Source organism: Diabrotica undecimpunctata, chromosome 3 (assembly GCF_040954645.1).
Source record: "Diabrotica undecimpunctata isolate CICGRU chromosome 3, icDiaUnde3, whole genome shotgun sequence".
Classification (NCBI taxonomy): domain Eukaryota; kingdom Metazoa; phylum Arthropoda; class Insecta; order Coleoptera; family Chrysomelidae; genus Diabrotica; species Diabrotica undecimpunctata.
The window spans coordinates 120,477,020-120,501,716 of record NC_092805.1 but is presented as its reverse complement, the minus strand read 5'-3'; the positions used below and the strand labels follow the sequence as shown (position 1 = coordinate 120,501,716).

At 35.1% G+C, this 24,697-nt stretch overlaps 1 protein-coding gene across 3 annotated transcripts in view; it reads right to left on the bottom strand.

Annotated features, from left to right (window-relative positions):
- Positions 1 to 1,514: 1,514 nt before the first annotated feature.
- Positions 1,515 to 24,697, bottom strand: part of TBC1D16 (TBC1 domain family member 16) — a 118,774-nt gene continuing 95,591 nt past the window's right edge. For all 3 annotated transcript variants that reach the window (XM_072526786.1, XM_072526784.1, XM_072526785.1), the window contains exons 7-10: positions 10,792 to 10,994; positions 8,839 to 9,090; positions 8,578 to 8,759; positions 1,515 to 1,705 (exon numbers count right to left, since the gene is read on the bottom strand). In XM_072526786.1, the coding sequence (XP_072382887.1) occupies positions 1,515 to 1,705; positions 8,578 to 8,759; positions 8,839 to 9,090; positions 10,792 to 10,994 (828 nt within the window). The remainder of the gene's footprint in view (positions 1,706 to 8,577; positions 8,760 to 8,838; positions 9,091 to 10,791; positions 10,995 to 24,697) is intronic.

The following is a 24,697-nucleotide window of genomic DNA, read 5'->3' as shown; positions in this document are numbered from 1 at the left end:
TTTAGGCGTCCCAAATCTGGTAACCGAGGAGGTCATTCGATGCTGTCTCTTTTGCCAATCTAATGCCGTGAAAAGTGTTGGTCTAAATATTGACGAACAAGTAAACCATAATGCGGAGGAGCACCGTCCTGTTAAAAAGTCAAATGATTTCACTATGCATTCACTAGGTTATGCTGAGGACAGATTTCCATTCGACAGTGATATCCTTCTTCTTCTTCAAGTGCCCTGTCGGTTGCGAACGTTGGCTATCAACATGGCTATTCTGATCTTGTTTGCGGCGCTTCTGAATAGTTCGACCGATGTGAGCCCAAACCACGGCCGTAGATTTTGGAGCCACGAGTGTCTTCTCCTACCTGGCCCTCGCTTACTGTCTACTTTCCTCTGGACAATCAATTGCAGTAGACGGTACTTATCGTGTCTCAATATGTGGCCTAGATATTCAAGCTTTATTTGTTTGATTGTGCTCACGATTTCTTTCTCCTTTCCGATTCTTTGGAGTACCTCTATGTTGGTAACATGTTCGGTCCAGGATATACGAAGAATGCGTCGGTATACCCACATTCAAATGCTTCTAGTTTTCTCGTGAGCGTCTCTGTCAGCGTCCAGGCCTCCATACCATATAGTAAGATCGGAAATTGATATCCACTTTAATTAAACAAAGGCGATTAACACGATTGTAAATGAAAATAATTACAATGAAATTGATATAAATTACACAAAAGCCTATGTTAATGTCACTCAAAATAACAATATTTAAGATATTTCATCACATTTGTAAACACATCAAATTTGTAAAAGCCGAAATAAGGGTGATTTGTACATCTTCACAAAGTCTATGCAGCCATCGGCTATTTGCAAAGATATGACATTGGATCATATTGGAGGTTGATACGAATGTTGTAGACAGAACACTAGGGATGTTACTTTGAGCTATCGGATAACCACGAGTCAAAAGGCAATTATGCATTGCAATTGCATTGTGTTTTTTACACATTTTATTTCAGTGATTTTGCTACTCTCTCAGACATACCTGTTTAACTACTGGGTACATATCTTCCCAACATTGGATGGTCTCTGTTCGATAACTATATCATTAATATAATTTCCTACATACAAATATGCCTTTTTTGATACTCTTCGTGAGTTAGATGTAAAAAAGGTTTTATTTTTTTTATTTTTAGGGCTTTATTAGAGAGTTTTATAATGTTATATGGTTTAAGTGTTCTTATCTAAATAATTAATATATCTATAAAAATAATTAATATGATTTTTTTAAATTCAGGACAAATCAAGGTCTTTGCATTTTTGATTACAGATAGCCATTAAATTTCTATATATTAATAGTAGTTGTTGTTTCTTCTAAATAGAAAAATAATTATCCAGTTTATCCCTAAAACCTGTACATATCTTCAAACATCTCACCCTAAAATAATAAATAACCAACATCAACATTGTATTGTCCAAATACAAAACCTCCATCTTCTTTAAACAAATATTAATACTCAGTCCATTGTTCAATTTATACACATTCCAGCTTGTTCGTGCCCCACGCAGAATATGCGTGGACTGTGTGAACTGTCCCAAATGCCTGGACCACATCTCGTGCACAGACCAGCTAGTGTACAGGGTATTTCGCGCATCTGACGAAACTGATGTAGTAATCCCCGTGCTTTTCTGGTGATGACCTGTCCATCCATGTACATAGCTAAAAATTAAATAAGAGTATATATATATATATATATATATATATATATATATATATATATATACAGATTTTGGAATTTTTTAACAGAACATAGAATTTTTAATAAGATAACTGAGATTCCCTGATATGCAATTAGCCGGTGTAAATTTCAATACAACGTCGCAATGTTTATAATTAATTCATTTGTTCGACTGGACTCTCTCTCCAGTAGATGCATCCATAGTGCATGTCAATTCGCAAAAAACTTACATTTTTACGTAGATATGGAATTAAAAATATTATTTAACTAAAAAATATTGTTTTTTTATTGCCAAAATGGCTTGAAAAAACTAGATTTCTAAAAATAAAAATAAATTCTAAAAATAACATAAATTAATATTAAAAACAAAAATTTAACGTAACAGAGGTTCAAATATTCCACCTCTTTCTGCAGAGCAAAAACCAAATCTGTTGTACAGAGATACTCTCATATCCCTGAACAGTTCCGGTCTAATGCTCCCACAAAGATGAATTATTTTCTTCCTCAATTCCGCTAAATTTCGTGCTCTTTTAAAACCATGTCGATAAACATGTTGTAAAAACAACCTGTATAATATTGTAATAGTATAGTTATTTTATCAAATTGTACGCTCATCGTCAGCTATCGTGTTAACGTGTGTGCGACTGATTTCCTACATCATAAACCCTCTCTTCCCCGCTTTATATAACTTAGGACTAGGACAGACAGTGCCAATTTGCCTCTCGGCAAGTGAAGACCGGGGGTGTGTGATCCCGAAAAGACCGTAAGCCGCGTATGCGCTATCGTGAGCCGGTGTTTTCAGTGTTTTGTGTTAAAACGTATATAGTTGGTCTCTCTCAATTTTATCATTTCATGTATATCTGTTACTGCCTCCCCGCACTCACTGTAAAGCTAATATTTGTATAACTCTTTATGTAATAATCAGAATTGCGATAATTGTCAATGTTTGAACCAGCCCTTAAGTCTATTGTGTAAATAACTCGAAGGAAAATACATTTTAATTGTTTTATTGCTTCAGTGGTCCTTAATAAATATTTTGAAGCAATTAGGTGTTCAAATACGCCTCTCTTAAATGTGGATAGTTTGGCAACAAAGTTTACCCTTTCCACCAAAACACTTGCTTTTAAATATTCCCAAAGAAAAAATCATTTGGGATATCGTACCATGAGAAGAAATTAATTTATTTCCAAAAATGGTTCCTAAATAATTTTAAACTGCTCGTGTATTGTGAGTAGGACAGCCGTCTTGCTGAAATCAAATATTGTCAAAGTTAACAGGAAGTAATTGAACTGCCGGAATAATTTGATTTTGCAACAATTCTAAATATTTATTGCCCGTTAAATTTCCATCAATAAAAAATGGACTGACGATATAATCCCCAAAATACCTGTCCAAACATTAAGTTTTTCAAGTGTTTTTTATACCGAGACCAATATCCTACGACGGAATGATTATGTTTCCGATGTAACGAAAATGTCGATTCATCGGTAAACAAAACGTTTTTTTTTTAATATTTAAATAAATTTATAATATCACTGTACGAGCTGCCCCCAAAATACTGTTTTAAAATTTGTACTTTTTATTCGTTTGTATACATGGTTAGAAACACTACTTTAATTTCAGCTTAGGGCATTATAATGAGATGCAAAGGTATTTGATTTACTCGGCCAGTGATGTTTTTTGGGCCTGTTGCCAAATCGATAGATACATTCGGCAAAAAATGGTAAACTCGGTTCGCTAATCCCAGTCCAAACTGTCTAGTGAATTTAGTAATTATTTTTTTGCGAAGTTAGTTACTTTTTGACAGACTAAAAGTGGCTGGAAATTACTATACAACCAAGCACCCGTACTCATAGCCAATATTAATAGTAAACAAACTAAATAGTAAATAAAATAGAACTTTGCGAATTACCGACAATCAATATTTATTTATCTGCACCATATAATAAATAGTTATGTTAAATTATAACAACTAAATATATATTTTTTAAATATATACTACCCAAAATTTGATGGGTTTAGTATACACTTCGACTATTTAGAATAATTCTTCTTTTTTTAAAGAAAGAAGTCTGTAATAGCAGGATACTTGAGCTATTAATACCGAGAAGCAGGAATTGTTGTGTTGTAGGTTTCCGACAATGAATCTGTCAAAATTTGTCCGAGCTAAGCGAATGGAGTTTAGATTTCGATATATCATATACACCCTTTTAAATTGTAAACAATATTTGGAATAATCAATGTATTAAAGTATAAATTAAACAGTTCAAATAATACCATATGAACACAAACAAAATTATTGTTAATAAAACATTATTATTATCTGCACAAAAATCCAGAATTACGAATATACCAAACGGAGTTTCAGGAAAAATCGCGAGACGGAACAACACCACCGGCCAAATACGGCCAAATATGGCTACAAATCGCAAAAGAGCAGCAATCCAGTGGAACAAACATTATAATAATTATAAAACGTCGAGACGTTGTATTAAAATTTACACTGGTTAATTGCAAATCAGGGAATCTCAGTGATTGTATAAAAAATCCTATGTTCCGTTGAAAATTTTAAAATGTGTATATACATACATACAAGCAAAAGAATTAATGACAAAATGAAATACAAAATACTTATTTAACTGTTTAAAAATAATAACATGCTCTTAATTAGAATAATTTTATTCAAACTTAAATATAAATTATGAATATTACATTTCTGACGTCGACAGCGTAATGCTATTTGGTCACGATTTGTCTTATCTTCTTTGAATTATTTTCTTTTTTTGGATTTCATGTCCACTTTCGTTTTTATAAAACTATCGATACACTAATGATTACAATTCTTGTATTGAACGAGCCGGATGGACATTTGGGGTTACCTTCCGTTCGTACATAACCATATTCTAGTTTTTGTGATATAACGGCACGAAATTAGATCAGGTCAAAATATTATTTAGTCGTTCTGATGATAGACATTAAAGGAAAGTGGGTAAATTCTACGCACTTAAGCAAAACCGTCTTTATTGTTGTTGATTAAGTTGTTAAAGCTATTGTACTGTTATTTTATTTAATTTACAGTCTTCTAACAGTAACACTAAAACGTAATTAATTTATAATATTTATTTATTTAACTCTACAAACATATTTATTAGACTTACTCTTTACAATTGCAATTTTTCTGTATATATTTTTTGTCCCGTTATTTTGGAGTTTCATCGAAGTCTCTCAGTGGAACTTTGACTCGTTCGACAGGCTTCTAGCTCCCTCATGATATCAGAGCGCCATTACTTGGTAATTCCGAACCGTTAACAGACGCCTGCTTTTTCGAGTGTGTTCTAGACAGTCGCAGGTCATTAAACGCCATCCTGATGTTCGACCATAAGCAAGGGGCTGCCGTAACACTATTCAAATACCATCTATATGGGTAATTTTATGCAGTGCATGGAGAAATTTTAAGGAAAATAAAAAAAATATACAGCTTGATTTATTAGATACAAAAAATATTATAATTTAAACTGCAAACCTTCTCGCTAAGTGCAATCGGTATATGCCCAATCCAAATAAGATGCACAATGATAATAAAATTCTCATATTCCAATTCACTATCTTGATATTTATTATTTTTAACATGGATTTATTTTTGGCCTCTTTGCGAAACATCTTTTCGTATTGTAGCAGCTGCCTTCTTCTCGTTTCTCTCTTCTTTCTTTAAATCAGCTTCTTCGATAACCTTTTTCATCGGGGTGTCATCGAATGCCATAGTCTGTAGACAAGTACGCATTTCGATGCGCATCGCCCCGCCTCGAATTTTCCCATTGGCTCTTGACCTGGAAATCCCTTATTTATCGATTTTCAGGTCAGCCAAGTCAGTCCCTCACGGACTCTCCGAGAGCTTAGTGCTCTCGGGGCTCTGCTCCTGTTCTATTTTCCATACTCTGTGGCTGAGAGTTATTTTCAACTTTAACTTGGTGTTTTTATTTCGACAATCCTTTGTCGCGTAAGAAAATATCTTGTCTTTCTCAAGACAAGCCATCGGAAGACCACAACCTAATTTTCGACGAGGAATTTGTTGTGTAAGAAATATCTTGCCTTTTTCAAGGCAAGACATCGAAGATATAAATATTTTCCAAGTCCATAACCCGAAAATGGACTTAAGTAGAGGAGCTCTCGACAGTATATTCGAAGACCTCTACAGAGCACCCGGAGACAACAGAAGGTGATTAGACCCTTATTTGTTCCCCCGAGGTGACAGGGGCGGATGTCAAGATTTCAGATCAATCTTTGTACACGTCCTAGTTTTTTTTAAAATATTGTTCTTAAGCTATTTTCTTGTGGCATTTTAAAGTAATTACTATTTAAATGTGAATAAGCCACAATTAAAGGTTAAAGTACGTTTATTGACGTTTCAATTTCCACTTCGGAAATCGTTCTCAAAATACAAACATTAGTTTTTGTATTTTCCAGTTGCTTGGTATCGTTTGCTCTATGTACTTCTACTTAATTTTCTAGTGCTGTCTCCACTAATGAAGGTTGGCTATAACAATTGCAAATTCGTCTCTATCTTCTGAGTTTTTCAGCCAGGATATTTGTCCGCTACCTCCTTTTCCTTCGATTTTACCCTTAAACTCGTACTTCTCATTTCTAAGTATGTGTACCAAATATGCTGCCTTTCTCCTTTTAAGTATGTGTCCCAAATATGCTGTCTTTCTCCTTTTAATGATGCTTCTTTTAATGGTTTCTAGATCTAAAGCCAGCAATCCCGATTTCCATTGTAGCGATTTTTTTAAATGAGTATATCTCCAGCAAAATATGACTAGTGTGATTGTTAAGTATATACCATGGACATGGTATATAAAGTTCTTTAATCACTCGTAAAACAGCTCATTAATTATCCAGCCATTGATGGAGCAGAGATATATTGCATCTATCGGGCCACTATTTTTAAATTGAGAATTCATCCTCTTCCTGGAGAAGATGAACGTCGGTTGAAGGTATCCTCCAGGCCCAATCATCGCACAAACTATTGTTACGTGCTTTCCTCTTTCCAACGAGGTTGCAGAACCTACTTGTTTTTGTTCCTTTGGGCCCAAAATTATTGAAGGTCTTTGTACCGTCATTTTACCAGTCTTGGCAACGTTGTATGTATATTTAATCTGATATTGAAGCACTATTCGGATAAAATCGAATTTACCTCGATTTTATTAAAGGATTATTCGCTTAATGCTTGTTCCTTCTGGGTTTCTCAGTCTTACTTACTAAGATACGTTTAATTCTCTTCGTAATTAAATTCGTAAGGACGAGCTTTCTATCGAGCTTAGACATTGATCTCTGACTTATTCTTATTTTGTAACGAAGAGTCGCCTCGGAGATGTTGAAACTGTGTCTAATTTCTCTAATTTTTCTGTCTGATTTAATAGCATTTAGAGCTGTTTAAAGGAGCTTCATCTGCAATATTCCCACGAGTAGGACTTTTTGGACATATGGTCTAGGCATATGCAATTAAATAATCAGTCTTAGGTATTTATATCAATACCTTTTATTTTATTTATGTAGTAAGCAAGACATTTTGTGGGCAATATTATTCCATACGAGTAGCTATTTAAATGTTATAAAGATATTAGAAAAACTATTCCAATCAACATGAAATTAACAAGCAAGAAAGATGAAAGCTTACCTTGTTACGATTTGCATGGCTATTTCTTATAGGAAACCATGTACACTATAATTGACGTCATAATAACAACTGGAATTTGTAAGCACGTGCAGAAATCTCTATGTCTGCCAGCTGGTACGCTTTGTTAGACATTTGGACTTGCGCAAATGACATCAGCTAGAACCGTTATATTTGAATCGACTCTGCTTATAATTACCCGCCGCATATAATTCCTCCCTTCCTGCCGTTAATCACATTAAGCATATTTATTAATGATCTTTCGACCAATATACTTTATTCGCCGGAATTGCGCACCAAACTAATACTTAAAATTCAACTTTGGGAGTTTTAAGTACCAGAGTTGTAAAATCCATCGTTTTCTTTCATTTCAGAATGTAAGGGCGTAAAATATTTCTCACCCATTGCAATAACACTGATTTCTACAAATTTCCTTCGACCCAAAGCGAAGATGCAGGAATTATTTTGAGTTCTGTCTAAGTGCAATTCAGACATTTTCTTCTTTTTCAGATTTTTTACCATTTCTAGACAATCTTTTTAGATAGTCTTGTATGATACTCCAGAAATGGGACTACAAAGGTCGACCACAAAAAGAAATTCTGTCTTGAGCGAATTGTACAAGCCTATTAATCACTGGAAAGCTCATCAGACAAATTTTCCACATGCCATGTTTCCATCAGGAAATTCACGATCCTCAGTTATGGGAAAACGACAACAGGGAGAGATTAATCCTGTTTGTGTCAATCCTGGATGCATTTTAGATATTTTCTTCTTTTTGGTATTCTATACCATTTCTTGATAACATTTTCTACACATTCTCGTATTACTCCCCAAAAGGCCCAGCTTTCGATTACAAATAGCAATTCTGTCTTTCTGTCATATGTTACTAGAAGTAGCCAAAGATCAGAAAATATATACACTATTGGATTCTTCCTGCTTCTCTTTGAAATAGAAAATCAAATGTTTCTGATCACGGTAATTTACTCTTTAAAATTATCATCGCTGCACCATAACTAGATTTAATTCTATGTAAAAATTAAATTGAAAAACACTTAAATAGAAGAACCGATTATAACTATCACAGATCTATACCTTATATTATTATATTCTTAACACTAATACATATGTCATTTTATCAGTCAGTAATATTAAGTACATATTTTAAAATATATTCCCTCTTACCCAGTGAGCTGAAATGAAGCAACATTTCGTCTGAACGCAGATCTTGAGCTATAACATCGTCAGCGTATACAGATATGATTGCCAAACATAGAAAGAGATGAAAATAATCCGTTAAGTAATTCGCCCAACATGCTTCCCACATCCTTAATGCTACACCTTCCGTGAATTCTCTTTTGAAGCACCTTTAAAAATAAATAGTTATTTACTTATAGTTGCAAATTTTTTATATTCATAAAATAGTTTTAAAACATTTCAACTTACAAAAGTATCCACCGATGACAGAACAACAGCTCTAGCGCGTCTTTGTGTTTCTCCAGGTGATTGTAAAACTTTGGTACCATTAGCCTTATTAATTCTCTCAAATATCTTAAATTTCTATCCATATCTCTATCGGTAGGGGTAGCTACAAATACTGCTCTTTGCATTAAACCAACGAAACACCAGAAAGCAGCTACTTCATCTTGAAGCTCGTATAAAACTGGAGCTAGAAGATCGCTCATCCCTTGAGTATATCTGAAAAATTAAAATTATATTGATAGGATGATAAATTGTTGGCAAATTGGAGTCCATGTTCAATAGGACAAAAAAAAAGACAGTAAAAGAAAAAAGACTTGCTCATTTGAATTGGTTTTATTATAACCTAGGACAACCGGTTTCGGTCTCTACAATTCGCGCTTGATAATATTGTTAGAGAAGTAAAGGAGGTAACAAGAACAAAGATGAAGACATATATAGAGAAGGTCTCAATGAAGACAATCAAAGATTAGTTTAGGTTCTAAGATTAGGTTTAGATTTTAAGGGAAAATAATTATATCAAAAATTTATTTAGAGACAAAAAAGTCAACATTTCTCAGATAAGTAGTAACGCTGTATTTGAAACCGTAAGCTATAAAATGTAATTCCTGATAAAAAAACAAAGATCAGAAATGCAAATCGACTTTCAATACATGAAATTTAGTGCGTAATATGCTGTCGTCAATGTATGTCAAGGTATTTCCATAAAATACGAATATTTTTTATTTAGATAAGAACGTAATCGGGCTATTTAGGGGAGGATGGGGCATTGTGGACCATCTGGACAATGTAAGCCGTATCGGTTATTATTTTTTAAATTGGCAACACTGCATCTAGTAACGACCACAAATATGCGTAGACATTAGACATCTTAACTACTTTTAGTATGAGTTTGAAAGCACGAGGTGTATGTTCAGGACGTATTATAAGTTGAAACACGTGTTTCGTCGCTCCTAATCTAAGCAATTTACTACTTTCGTATATATATATATATATATATATATATATATATATATATATATATATATAATCACGACATCGTGATTATAGCGAGCAGTTTCGAGGAACTACAAGTTATGATGGAGGAACTCACAGACAACTTCCAATACGTCGGCCTAAAAATTGAATATGACAAAAACAAAAACAATGACAAACTTAGACGACTCCAAACGTATAACTATAAACGACAGTGAGATAGAACGAGTTCATACATAAATATCTACATAGGCCAAATTCAGAAACTTAACAAAGTGCGAAAATCACTCGAAGAGCAAGATTGGTATGGGCAGGATTTGAAAAACTCAGTTGGATACTTAAGAATCGCAAAATACCTCAATACTTAAGCAGCAAAGTGTTTAACCAGTGCGTTCTTCCTATCATGACATATGGATGTCAAAACTGAATGCTAACCAAGGCAAATATGAATAAACTAGCCACAATAGAAAGGGCAATAGAAAGAGCAATGTTAGGTATACGACTGTCAGATAAAAAAGGAATCACTGGGTAAGAGTAAAAACAAGGGTCGATGATATCACAACAAAAATTGCCATATTCAAATGGAGCTTCGTAGACCACACTGCTAGACAAAAAGATCAACGTAGGAACGCCACAATACAAGATTGGAGATCTTACAAAGGTAGACGACCAAGAGGAAGATCACAGATGAAATGGGTAGATGGCATAAAAAGAGTAGCAGGAACATAGTGGAAGTATGTTGCTCAGGATAGAGAGATCGATGGAAGGAGTTGGGAGAGGATGTCAAAAAATGGATTATAGAAAGCTAAGAAGAAGAAATCAGAGAGCTGAAATAAAATTTATACTAGTTTTAAAAAAGATATTAGTTACTGAAAATTGCCTTTTAACCAAAATTTTATAAATTGTTATCTCTGTTTAAACGAAAAAATAACTTTTTGTACTCACCCCAATCCTGAATTGTAAATAGCATAGTTTAACAAAATATTCTTCATAACTTCAAGGTTAGGGTTGTTTTCTCCAGCGAAAAATGGATTTCCTCTATCAGTCCGAACTACATCTTTCTCTACAACACTTTGTATTTTTCTTCTAAATTGATGTAGCTTATTTTCATTTAGTTCTAACCTCCTCCTATTTATTTCTTCATACTCCTATAGTACAGAAAAACAATAACTTAACTTTGTTCCTATTTATACATAGAGCAACCCAAAAAAAATCGCAATTAAAGAAGATCATAAAATCACTTATTTATATGTGATTGCAGTAAGTCATATCATGATATTTATATTTGTGGGGATCTAAACATTGATTATCTTGTCATGTCTAATAATAAGCAATCTTTTAACGAGTTTTTAGTAAGTTATAATCTGAGAGTCACATCTGAGGCTCCTACAAGAGTTTTCATAGATAAAGTAGGTAAAACATCATCTACAAAATTGGATTACATATTGACAAATATCGAACCACATCTTTATAAATCAAATGTGTTCGAGGGTCACTTCAGTGACCATAAAGTATTTTCACTTGATGTAAATTTGCAAGCCAATAAAGTATCGAAAAAAGATAAAAAACCCATCAGTTACAGGGATATGTCAGATGAAAATATGCTGATGTTTAAAGCAGGGATTTCTTCTACAGTTTTTGATGAAGTTTATTCACAATTGAATGCTGAATATGCCACAAATTCATTTGTTAGCATTTTAAATTACAATCTAAATTTATATTGTCCAATAAAAACACGGTATAAAGCACACAAAACAAATAAGGCTACATGGGTAACAAATGAGGTAAGACACGCTAGTGAAAAACTAAAAAATCTACACTGGATAGCAAAAAATATAGGGGGTCTCGAGTCTCAAGATACCTATAAACAGGCAAAAAAAGAATATAATTCTCTATTAATAAATACTAAAAAAAACTTTCATAGTGACTTAATTAATCAATCTTACAATATACCAAAAACAGTTTGGAATTTAGTAAACAGTGAAACTGGTAGGCAAAAGAACAGGTCTGATATTATTCTACATTATGATAATAAAATTATTAGCAAGTCTTGTGATATTACTAATTCGTTTGCCTCATATTTTGCTACAATTACAGAATACAATCTTCAAACTCATTTTGGCACATCGTTACCTTCTTCTTGTACTACCTCAAAAATGTGTAACAAAACATTTTTCTTTTTACCGGTAACTAAAATTGAAATAAAAAATACAATCGATCAACTAAAAAATAAGCCTAGTACTGGTATTGATAATATATCCGTAAAAATAATAAAACTGATAAGTGATCATATGTCGATTCCTTTAACCCATTTAGTTAATCTCTCAATAACAAACAGCCAATTTCCATCCATATTTAAAATGGCAAAAGTTATTCCAAGCTTCATAAAGAATGACCCTCATGATATTTCAAATTATAGACCAGTATCTGTCCTTAGCATAATTTCAAAAGTAATAGAGAAGGTTGTTTACAACAGAATGTTAAATTTTATAGAAGAATACAATTTATTAACTCCAACCCAACACGGCTTTAGATCAAAAAAGTCAACACTCACGGCTGCATGCAGCTTGTTTGAGCGTATTTATGATGAATTAGATAGTAGAAACCACGTGGCAGGACTATTTTTTGATCTATCACGTGCTTTTGACTGCTTAGACATAACATTTATTCGCAATAAATTATATAACGTTGGTTTTAGAGGGATATTTCTAGAATGGATAATAAATTTCTTAAGTGACAGGAAGAGTATTGTTAAGATGAAAGAATCAAGCTCAGAACGATACACGACAAATAAAGGAGTACCACAGGGATCCGTGCTGGGACCATTATTATTCCTAATTTTTATTAATGACCTACCAGATCACATAAGGGCACTTATAATATCAATGTTTGCTGATGATACCTCATTAATAGTCTCTGCACGTACACTAGAGGAATTAAAAATGACAATGAAGACTGTTGTTGACTGCTTTATACGCTGGTGTAATACCAACAGACTAATATTAAACATTGACAAGACGCAAATTATTTATTTTCATTCATACAACTCATCTAAATATGACTATATCTTAACCATCCACGATAGAAACAATATGTTATCTTCCACTCACTCTACAAAGTTCTTGGGTGTATTCATTGATTGTAATCTCAAATGGTCAGAGCAAGTGAATTCAGTGAACGTGAAATTGAATAAAGCTTTTTATGTTATATCCAGAATTAAAAACACACTACCCATCTCGGCATTAATGAACGTTTATTATAGCCTTGCTTACAGCCACATGTGCTACAATGTAATTTTGTGGGGGAACTCAGTAGATAGTAACAAAGTGTTCATTAACCAAAAAAAAAATTATCCGTAAAATTTTTAATTTGGATTATCAACAGTCTTGTAAACCAGTTTTTATTAAACATCCAATTTTAACTTTCTACTGCCTATATATCTATAAATGTTTACTTTATGTCAAAGAGGAAATCAATACATTTCCAGTAAATTCAGACAATCACTACTACAATACAAGAAGTGCTGAATCTTTACGAGTTCCTAAACACAGAACATCCAAATTTCAAAATTGCTTCAGATATATGGGACTGACCTTATACAATCATTTGCCAAAAACTGTGAAAGAAATACCACTTATCTCTAAATTTAAAAAAAATGTTAAAGATTTACTCTTAAGAAAAGCATATTATTCTATAAATGAATATCTTGAGGACAAACTGCAATAGCTTCATATTTTACTTGTAAAAATGTTATTTTATATATTTTATATTTCGTCAATTTCTTTTACACTGTAAATATTGTATTATACACACTAATATTTTTTATACCAAATTCTGTAGTGACGTATCCTATACATTTATTTTGAACGTCTTAAAGGATCAATAAAGATGACTATGACTATGACTATGACTATGGAACGGTAGTAGCGAAGTCACCATGCCGATTGACGTGATATTCATTTATTGCTTGACATTGCCAAAGTAAAGTTTGATTGAATCTTAATTTTTAACAAAATATTTTTGGAACAATTAGATAAAAATGGTATTCCAGACAGCAATTATTAACGAATATTACTTCTTTCTATATGTAAAGTTTTAGATTGCAGGTAGTTAGAGGTAGGTTCACCCGACACTCCATGATCATGCCTGTGAGTATCTCTATGAGTTACTTTTATAGTTAAAATCTAAGGAAAACCTTAAGAGCGGGACTTATAAGGACAGTTGTACGATGGTTAGAATATTGTTACGTAAAAATATGAGTCATAGTTTTAACCTTTAAAACATGTTTTTAATCTAATATGTTGTAGAGTTTACGAGAGGCCTCGATTTACCTGAGCGACCTTCCAGAAGCGAGGCGAGGGAAATCCAGTTTGCCTTTACCGTTTCGCCATCGAAGGTTTTAGACTATTCGAGATAACGGCACTGGTATATAATAACGGAACTTTATTTGGAAGGGACAGTTAATTCTGAACCCGCGCTCGCGAATTTGTTACGTTCGCCTATAATAAATTATGTAATAATTAGTGGTTAATAAACTTATATAAATTATCGTGCCTTTTAATAAATTAAAGTAGGAACAAGATAATAAATTAGTAAAGACATTATAAATTAAAGACATAACAATTAATAAATTCACAACAAATGGTGTCAGAGTGAGATCGAACATAAATTAGACTTATAATAATAATACAAGTGAATATAAAATAAATTGTGAAAATGGCTACGATTTATGAGCTGACAGTGACTAATTTAAGAAGACATCTTGAAGACAGAGAATTAGCTTCTACCGGAAAAAAGGCTGAGTTAGTCCAACGACTAAAGAACGCTTTGCTAGAAGAAGGACTAGATCCAGAGACTTATATATTTGAAGACAAACATGATGCTGTCCTCTCGTCGATTTCGAAAGTTTCCGGCGACATCGCATCATTAGAGAACAAAGTTTCCGACGATATTTCGAAAGTGTCTTCTGATGTAGCCAAAGTTTCCGGCGACATCGCATCATTGGAGAACAAAGTATCCGGCGACATCGCTTCTTTAGAAAGCAAAGTTTCTAACGAGATTTCTTCTCTGGAAAGCAAAGTTTCTGCTAACATCTCTAAAGTCACTTCTGAAATATCTGCTCTTGACGATAGAGTGTCTTCGCTAAAAAACCAAGTTGCTGCCGATAAGTTGGCCTTCGAAGAAAAGATTAAAGAGATGGAAAGGAAGATGGAAGAAACAGGGACAGCAGAGAGAGGTAACAATCCGATTACAGTGGAGATAAAAGAAGACGAGACGAAATTTAAGTTGGAGACACGGCCAAAATTTGAAGGAAGTGGAGGTTCTATTCATGTTAAAGTCCCAACTTTCGACGGAAAATCATCATGGAACAACTACATGAAACAGTTCGAATCAGCCGCAAGAGCAAATGGATGGTCTGAAAAAGAAAAGGCTGTAAACCTGACTATCGCTCTTCGAGGAGATGCCTTAGATGTGCTTCAGACCATAGCCGTAGAGGAGACCGATGATTTCGAACAACTGAAGAAGAGGTTAAATATGCGATATGGCCACGAACATTTGGAGCATGTATATCAGTCACAGCTTAAAAATCGTAGACAGAAGAAAGATGAGGCTCTTCAAGAATATGAGGTAGATATTGCCAGATTAGTACGATATGCTTATCCAACAGCTCCCGAAGACATGATGGAAAAATTGGCCGTTCAAACGTTTATTGATGGTCTTCGTGATCATGAAATGCAGAGAACACTGCGATTAGCTCGTCACAAGACGCTGGTTGATGTCCTATCCGCCGCCCTCGAATACGAGTCAGCTACGCAGGCCTCTGGCGGGTACAGTAAAGTTAGGACTGTAAAAGAGGAAGGAGATGAAGATAAACTTGACCAGCTCGTTAATATGATGAAAAGCATGACATACAAGAAAACGAAGACCATCAGATGCTGGAATTGTGGCGAAATAGGACACGTACGAAGCTCCTGTAAGCACCCTAGGTACGACGCAAATCAAGAAACTCACCATCAGGAAAACTAGAACGGGTCAGCCTTAGGGGGGCAGCTTCGACCCAGAACTTTTCCAAAGACCCTCTCATACTAATAGCTTCTTTGAAATGTCGTGAAGATAGTGTATATGTCGATGGAGACATAAATGGTAAAAAGCATACGTTGTTGGTGGATACCGGAGCGACCAGAACCATTATACGCCCGACAGTTATAAACAGCCGAAAGAAACTGTTACCAACGAGGTTGCGACTTCGGACCGCTACAGGTGAAAATGCTAACATTCATGGAGAAATCCAGGTACAATTGGGAATTGGAGCAGAAAAGTTCGTCCATACTGTTATAGTTGCTGACATCGAAGAGGATGTTATATTAGGAATGGACGTAATGAATATGCATGGATTCCAATTGGATTTTAAGAATAAGGTAATCAAAGTTGGCAACGAGGAGGTATTTCTCCATCCACATAATGACAACACTGTGCAAGCAGCCATTACAGAAGATACAGTCGTGCCTGCGAGAAGCGAAACGATCATAGTAGCGCGACTACAGGGAATTGTAGACGAAGGGAGACCTGTTATGATGGAGCCTTGGAACCACGACGATGAGGTTGGCCGTGGAATCATAATTGGAAAGGAATTGGTGACTTCGGCTAAAGAAATTCCTGTGAGACTTATCAATGTCAACGACTACCCAGTGACCATAAAGAAAGAGACAAAAGTAGGAACTTGTGTACCTGTGACATCCATAATTCGTCAGGCGACAACATCTGATAATTCCAACGACAAATTCGACCAAATGGTTGCAGTTGCAGGACAGTCTCTAAATCAGATGGAGAAAAGGAAATTAAGGGAATTTCTTCGGCAGTATCGTGATATTTTCGTACCGAAAGGAGGAAAGACGGGAAGAACTACCGTTGTTAAGCATAAAATTGATACTGGTAATGCTAAGCCAATTCGTCAAACAGCTCGACGATTACCACAGGCGAAGAGAGAGGAAGCTGAAACGATTGTTCAGGAAATGAAGAAAGACGGGGTGATAGAACCTTCTACGAGCCCATGGGTCTCTCCGGTGGTCCTGGTTAAGAAGAAAGACGGAACGACGAGGTTCTGTGTGGATTACCGTTTGCTGAACAACGTTACCAAGAAAGATAGTTATCCTCTGCCTCGGATCGATGACACATTGGACACATTGGCTGGAAGTAAATTGTTTTCTACTTTAGATTTGAAGTCTGGATACTGGCAGGTAGAAATGGACCCAGTCGATAAAGAAAAGACAGCCTTCACCACAGGATCTGGATTGTGGCAATTCAACGTTATGCCATTTGGACTTTGTAATGCTCCTGCGACATTTGAGAGGCTTATGGAAAATGTGTTGAGAGGGTTATCTTGGAAAACATGCCTGGTTTATTTAGATGACATAATCGTCTTGGGGGAGACATTCGAAGATCATTTGAGGAATTTAGAAAACGTTTTTAATCGACTTAAAGCTGCCCAATTGATGCTAAACCCCAAGAAGTGCCAGCTATTTCAAGGTAAAGTCAATTATCTGGGTCATATAGTCAGTAAAGAAGGAGTGGCCGTGGATAAGGGAAAAATCGATTCCATTAAGGAATGGCCAAAACCAACTGACAAACATCAAGTGAGAAGTTTTCTTGGACTATGTACTTACTACCGGAGGTTTATTAAGAAGTTTGCAGATATCGCTAAGCCATTAACGCGACTTACAGAGGAAGCAAGAGAATACCGCTGGGATATAGACTGCCAAAATGCCTTTGAAACGTTGAAAAAGCATTTAATAACAGCACCAATTTTGGGGTATCCACTGCCAGAAGGAGAGTTCATCTTAGATACGGATGCAAGTAACGTGGGAATTGGAGGAGTGCTGTCTCAGATTCAAGGAGGACAGGAACGAGTCCTCGGATATTTTAGTAAAGTCCTTTCAAAACCTGAGCGGAATTATTGCGTCACGAGAAGAGAACTTCTGGCAGTAGTGAAATCAGTAGAGCACTTCTATCAATACCTCTATGGAAGGAAGTTTTTAATCCGAACCGACCATGCCGCCCTTAAGTGGTTGATGCAGTTTAAGAATCCAGAGGGTCAGATAGCCAGGTGGATCGAACGACTCCAAGAATACGATTTTAAGATTGAGCACCGAGCCGGAGTTAGCCACAGAAACGCTGATTCTCTTTCCAGAAGGCCATGCCCAGCAGAGTGTCCTCACTGCAACAAAACGGAATCCAAGGAAGCAGCAGTGCTAAGAACGACGATTGTCAACGACGACTGGACGCCTACTAAGATAAGGGAAGAACAAGAGAGAGATCCAGTTATACAGAAAATCCGAAAATGGAAAGAGGAAAACCGTCGACCACCTTGGCAGGAAATATCAAACCTATGCTCAGTAGTTAAGACGTATTGGGCCCAGTGGGACTCATTTATCATCGAAGATGGCTTGCTTAAACGAGTCCTGGAAAATGATGACGGTTCAGAGAAGAGAAGACAGTTGGTGATCCCAAAGAGCAGAATAGCCGAAGTACTTCGTCAGTTACACGACAGTCCATCGGGAGGGCATTTTGGTGTAAGGAAAACCCTTCAGCGAATTCGGGAACGGTTTTATTGGATGAACAGTTCCGACGACGTAAAAGACTGGTGTAAGAAATGTACTATTTGTGCTACGAGTAACGGGCCTCACCGGAAAAGGAGAGCTCCTATGAGACAATATAATGTTGGAAGCCCGTTTGAAAGAATAGCTTTGGACATTGCAGGGCCATTTCCAGAAAGTGAAAATGGGGGCAAGTACATGTTGGTAGTAATGGATTACTTCACTAAGTGGGTCGAGATTTACGCACTTCCAGACCAGAAGGCCGCCACCGTTGCAGATAAGTTGATCCAAGAATATATCAGCCGATTTGGAGTGCCTTTGGAGATCCATAGTGACCAAGGCAGGAACTTCGAAAGTGATCTATTCCAAGGAATATGTGATAGACTAGGCATGAAGAAAACAAGAACTACCGCGTATCATCCGCAATCGGATGGTATGGTAGAACGAATGAATAGGACAGTTGGCAAGTATTTGACAAAGATGGTGTCCGATCATCAGCGAGACTGGGACCAATACCTTCCGTTCTTCACAATGGCCTACAGATCTGCTGTTAACGAATCAACGGGCCAGACACCAGCCAGAGTCCTATTCGGACGCGAAATGCGACTACCTTGTGATCTAGAATTTGGGTGTCGACCTGGAGAAGATGTAGCAGGTGAAGATTATGTGATCGAATTACGAAGAAGAATGGACGATGTACATGAGTTGGTCCGTTCCCACCTTCAGATCGCTAGCGACCGAATGAAGAAACGGTACGATACACAAGCCGAAAAGGGTTGCTTTAAGAAGAACGACAAAGTATGGCTGTATAATCCCAAGAAGCGAAAAGGTTGTTCTCCCAAATTGCAGCAGTTTTGGGAAGGTCCATACCTCATCATGGAGAAGATCAACGATGTCATCTACCGAATAAGCAAGATTCCGAGGGGAAAGCCGATGATAGTACACCATAACCGGTTGGCATCTTTCGAAGGTGACCACGACGTAGATGAAGAAGTGGAAGTAAACCAAGTCCAAGATGTGTTTGACCTCACGTTTGAGGAATTCATGGGTGCCTATGGAGGTACCGGTAAAGCGAGACATGGTGTTACCACTGAAGAAAAGCAAGATCTACTCGCGCTCCCCGATGACTACTCGCTGGCCCTTACCATCCCGGCCAGTATCAAAGACGCACCAGGGTTGGCATCCGTCTTTCGAAGGAAGTTTGGTCGAGTTGCAGAACTTCAATGCCAAGTGCCAGCTCCCGGTAAAACCTTGAAACTCCAAGATGCATCACGTTACCTTTTCTACCTGGTAACAAAAGACACTGCCCGTGACCAACCTACCTACCGAGATGTATGGGAAGCCTTACTTCAATTGAGAGGGCACGTACTAGAGTCCGACGTGCAAAAGTTAGCCATGCCAAAGTTGGAGTGCCGCCAATTAGATTGGAGGGTTATCCGAAATATGGTGGAGGAGATCTTTAAAGACACCGAAGTCCAGGTGTTAGTCTGTTGCAATCCGCATAGTTACTGGTGCGGAGAGAAAACCGTCCCTTGTCATTTTTATACAACTGGAAGTTGTAAAAGAGGGTCCAGTTGCCGATACCAGCATACCGTTCCAGTTCTAGTCCCAACAAGGTTCCAGGAGGAACCATCTTTTGAGAGGGGGGCAATGTTACGTAAAAATATGAGTCATAGTTTTAACCTTTAAAACATGTTTTTAATCTAATATGTTGTAGAGTTTACGAGAGGCCTCGATTTACCTGAGCGACCTTCCAGAAGCGAGGCGAGGGAAATCCAGTTTGCCTTTACCGTTTCGCCATCGAAGGTTTTAGACTATTCGAGATAACGGCACTGGTATATAATAACGGAACTTTATTTGGAAGGGACAGTTAATTCTGAACCCGCGCTCGCGAATTTGTTACGTTCGCCTATAATAAATTATGTAATAATTAGTGGTTAATAAACTTATATAAATTATCGTGCCTTTTAATAAATTAAAGTAGGAACAAGATAATAAATTAGTAAAGACATTATAAATTAAAGACATAACAATTAATAAATTCACAACAATATTCTATAGCGTTCGTTTTTTTGGGCAGTGTAACAGATGTCTATAATAACACTGGTCTGCAACCAAATCCTCTTCCCACAAATTTGATCACAAATATGAAGGTATCAATGCTCTAAATCTATTTCCGTTAGACGATTTTTTATGTCACGTGTATTTTAGGCTATAAAATACCGCGAACTTGTAAAAATTCTGAAGACTGTTTTTGTTAAATTTGTAATGAAATTAACCTGAAAACACAATAAAATATAATAAGAGATCTGGTCAAAGAAGCCTATTAGCTTTATTTTGGACTTCCTATCGATGAAAGGGATAAAAATTGGCTGTCAAAATTATGTTTGAAATGCCAATGATTTGAAGTGAACCTCAGAATCATGAAAATGATTGCTACTTTTGTATGACATCAATACGATGATTTTCAAGAAAAAATAAAGATAAAATTATATATTTGAACATCACATCTGTAAAAAGACCAGTTGCTTGTGATAAAAGCTTCTTCCAGTACCTCCATAAAAAAACGAGAAGATGGATGGTAGAAATAAATCTGGTCTACAGATTCAATCGAGTTCTCTTTCTAAATGTACTTCCTCATCCTCGTAAATTTTATTTGTATTTTCAAGTCTATCAAAACAACCTTATTTTCTAAAGCAATCCGATTTGAATGACCTTGTTAGAGATTTAGGGCTATTAAAATCTAAGGCTCAATTACTTGGATCAAGATTTAAACAGTGGTTGTTAGACGAGCACCTCATATTTTCGCACAGGGTTTAAAAAATATTACGAGTTACGTTTTAAAAGAGAACGATTTGGTGTATTGTAATGGTGCTGCTTCTTTAAGAACTAAATTTGCCAGAAGAATATGAAGAATGAAGACTTTTAAGATTACTTTGAAAGCCATCTTCACAATGGTAATAAATACCCTTCAGGGGTATCCAAATATTACGTAATGAAAAATTGGCCAAAAAGAAAAATTTTAACACCTGGAGTTAAAAATGTATCCAAAAACCTCTAGTGCCACTAGACTAGAAGTATTTTTGCCACCGGTTCACATAATGTTGAGATTAATAAAAAATTTCGTGAAATCTATGAACCAAAATCGTAAAGAATTTCAGTACCTTAAAACTAAATTTCTCCTATTCAGTGACGCGAAGTTGAAAGAAAGAATTTTTGTTGGTCCGCTTATACGAGAGCTTATGACAGATGTAGCTTTTAATTTTATGTTAAACAGAGCAGAAAAAAGAGCTTGTGCAGCTCTAATAGAAATGTGTCATAACTTCCTTGGCGACACCAAAGCTGATAACAACCGAGAAATTATTGAAGAACTTCTTTGTGTATGAAGATCTAGGATGCAACATGTCACTCAAGATTCGCACTTACATCTTTTTCCTGAAAATCTGGAAAAAGGTTTCACCAGGATATATTGCACATTGGAAGAGGCTCTATTGAGAAATGGTTAGCATCAATGCTGTTACTCGATTGTTTGTTGTCTGTTGGCCGATTTACATAGAAACTTTAATTGAAGCAATGAAAAGAAAGAAAACTTAAAAAAACTTGTATTTTATCACCATAATGAGATAGATTTATTAAAACTTTCATGACCTGAACCTGAAAAAATAGTATTTTTTACAGTAAAACTTTAACACAGTTATTTTTTAGTGGTTACTGCAATAATCCTGTTTTTTGATTAAATGAAGATTATATGAAAAGTATATGTGCTGTATTTATTCCCATAATAAATTTCGCCCTTAGAGCACCAATGTTATTATTCATGAAAACAAAAAGGAGGAGAAACATTTTTTTGAAGACCAGTGTAACCAATCTTCTGGAATAGTTCCAGTTAAATAAATTAAGTTAAAAAAGGCAACTAAAATGTTAATGTTATCTTCATCAATGAGTTTATGGAGCTCTACTGGTAGCTCATTAGATCGGTCTGCCTTGCCCTTCTTCGTTTGATTGATCTCATGTATAACTTCCTCGTGCAAAATCGTTGGGCCTGTTTCTACAGAAGGAACGGGAGTGGTCGGTGGTCGATCATCATGGAAAAGGTCTTTTATGTATTTTGACTAGAAAATTAGCTGTTGTTCTTTGCTTGAAATCAGTAGGTAAACCATTCCTTGGCACACTTTATATCCCTTTTAATCGTTTAGTTTGTATTTAATTGGATCGTGCTTATTATATCGTACTGACACATAAAAGTCATATATATATATATATATATATATATATATATATATATATATATATATATATATATATACATATATATATATGTATATATATATATATATATATATACAGATTGAACGAATTTAAAACGGAACATACAATTTAATATATATCTGTTTGAACTGCATTTGAAATAGTGGACCAATATAAAACTTGGACAAAAATAAATCCATACCCGGTGATAGACATTGTATAAAATATCGTTCAACTATCTGTCTCCTTTGAAGGAAAGAGGAGCTTGCCTAATAGTCGGAGAGATAGAGCCGAAATTTTGAACTGATCAGTAATATGACATTTCTCTATTGGAATATATTCATTGTAACTGGGTCAAGACTTTGTCTTACAGGCGGACGCCCCTCGTGGTACAGGGAGTGGCTATACAGGGATGAAGTTGTAATTTTTTTCGGAAAAATTAACGATCGATAATATGGCTGAAAATTTGCCCAGCTTGGTATAACTAGACGAAATCCCAAAGGGCGGACGCGAGAGTGGATACATAAGGGGTGGCGGACAGGGATGAAATTGCATTTTTTTGGGGAAAAATTAACGATAAGTAATATGTCCGCCATTTTCATGGCTCATTATTTAGCCCCTAAAAACTCTAAATCCAAAAGAGCGGACAGCTGGGTTGGTACAGAGAGCCATAAAACGGGGTCAAATGTACCACTTGCCTGCGCATTTTAGGTCTCGGTAACAATTTTCAAACTGATTTTATTATGATATTTTTATACCGATTGATTTGAAAATTTGTATGCTCACTTCTGTTACTATTCTGAAAAGCGTCAAGTAGAGTTTTCCTCGAAAAAATTTCCGTAAATGAAAATTTTCGTAATTTTTTGAGGTAAAATCTAATTTGTAGAAGCCTTTCGATTTTCTGTCAGTTATACCATGAATTTTTCCAAAAATTTTCAAACGATTTTTCCGATAAGAAAAAAAATTTAGAAAAACTTTAAAAATTTCGTCATTTTTCTCACTCTCACTGATATCATCCCATGCATCATCTTCGTCACTTTCAATAATATCACATTCATTATCTGCTTCATTTTCAATCACTACTTCTCGAATTGATTTGGGCATCTGAGGTCCACTAAACCATTTGAATTTATATGTTTTATCTTTAAACTCCCAACTATGTTCTTCAACAATCAATTCTGTTGGTACTTTTTTATGAGCATTTGTCCAAATATTTGAAATATAATGGGCTCGCAGTAGATGTTGGTGTAATTTATCTTGACATGGTGGTAAGCTTGAAGCATCGAAATTTTTTAGTTTTTTTTTAAAAGGCTCGTTCATATCATGCAACTTATACTGCCGGTTAAATAGTGAAAATCTGACATCGTTTACTTTTCTTTTTGGAGATGTTCTCGTCAGTCCTGTTCCATATAAGTAACATATGAAAGTTTCTAAGGTTTCAAAAACTTCATTACAATCGAAGTCAGTTTCACCAAGTTGGATAAAAGCATCTTGATACTTATTACATTTAGCGCATGCGTCTAGAATTACTGATCTAAATGGAACGCGCATCATTTTTCAACAGAATTTGTAAAATTATAATTAACTAATGAAAAAAAAATTCAATCAATTTGAAAGTTAAAAAAAAATATTGAAAATATCTAAGTACAAAGTAAATTTCAAAACTTAAAAAATTGATAATTCCACTATTAAATTGATTTTTATTAATAATTATTTGTAAAATGTTAAAGGAATTCTACAAATTGAATTTTACCTATTGATAAATAGAAATAATATATTTTGTATTTTATTATTAATGTAATAATAAATCCAATTTTTCTTATATCTGAACAACCATTATTTAAGCAATATAAATTTAAAAACCTTTTTATTGTAATAAAAAATAAGTAAAATTACTATTTGTTATACCAAAAATATTTAATAGTTTACATTATAAAATTACTTTAATTTAATAAAATATCAATGAAAAAAAAAACATTATCATAATATCATTTTAAAACTACAAAATA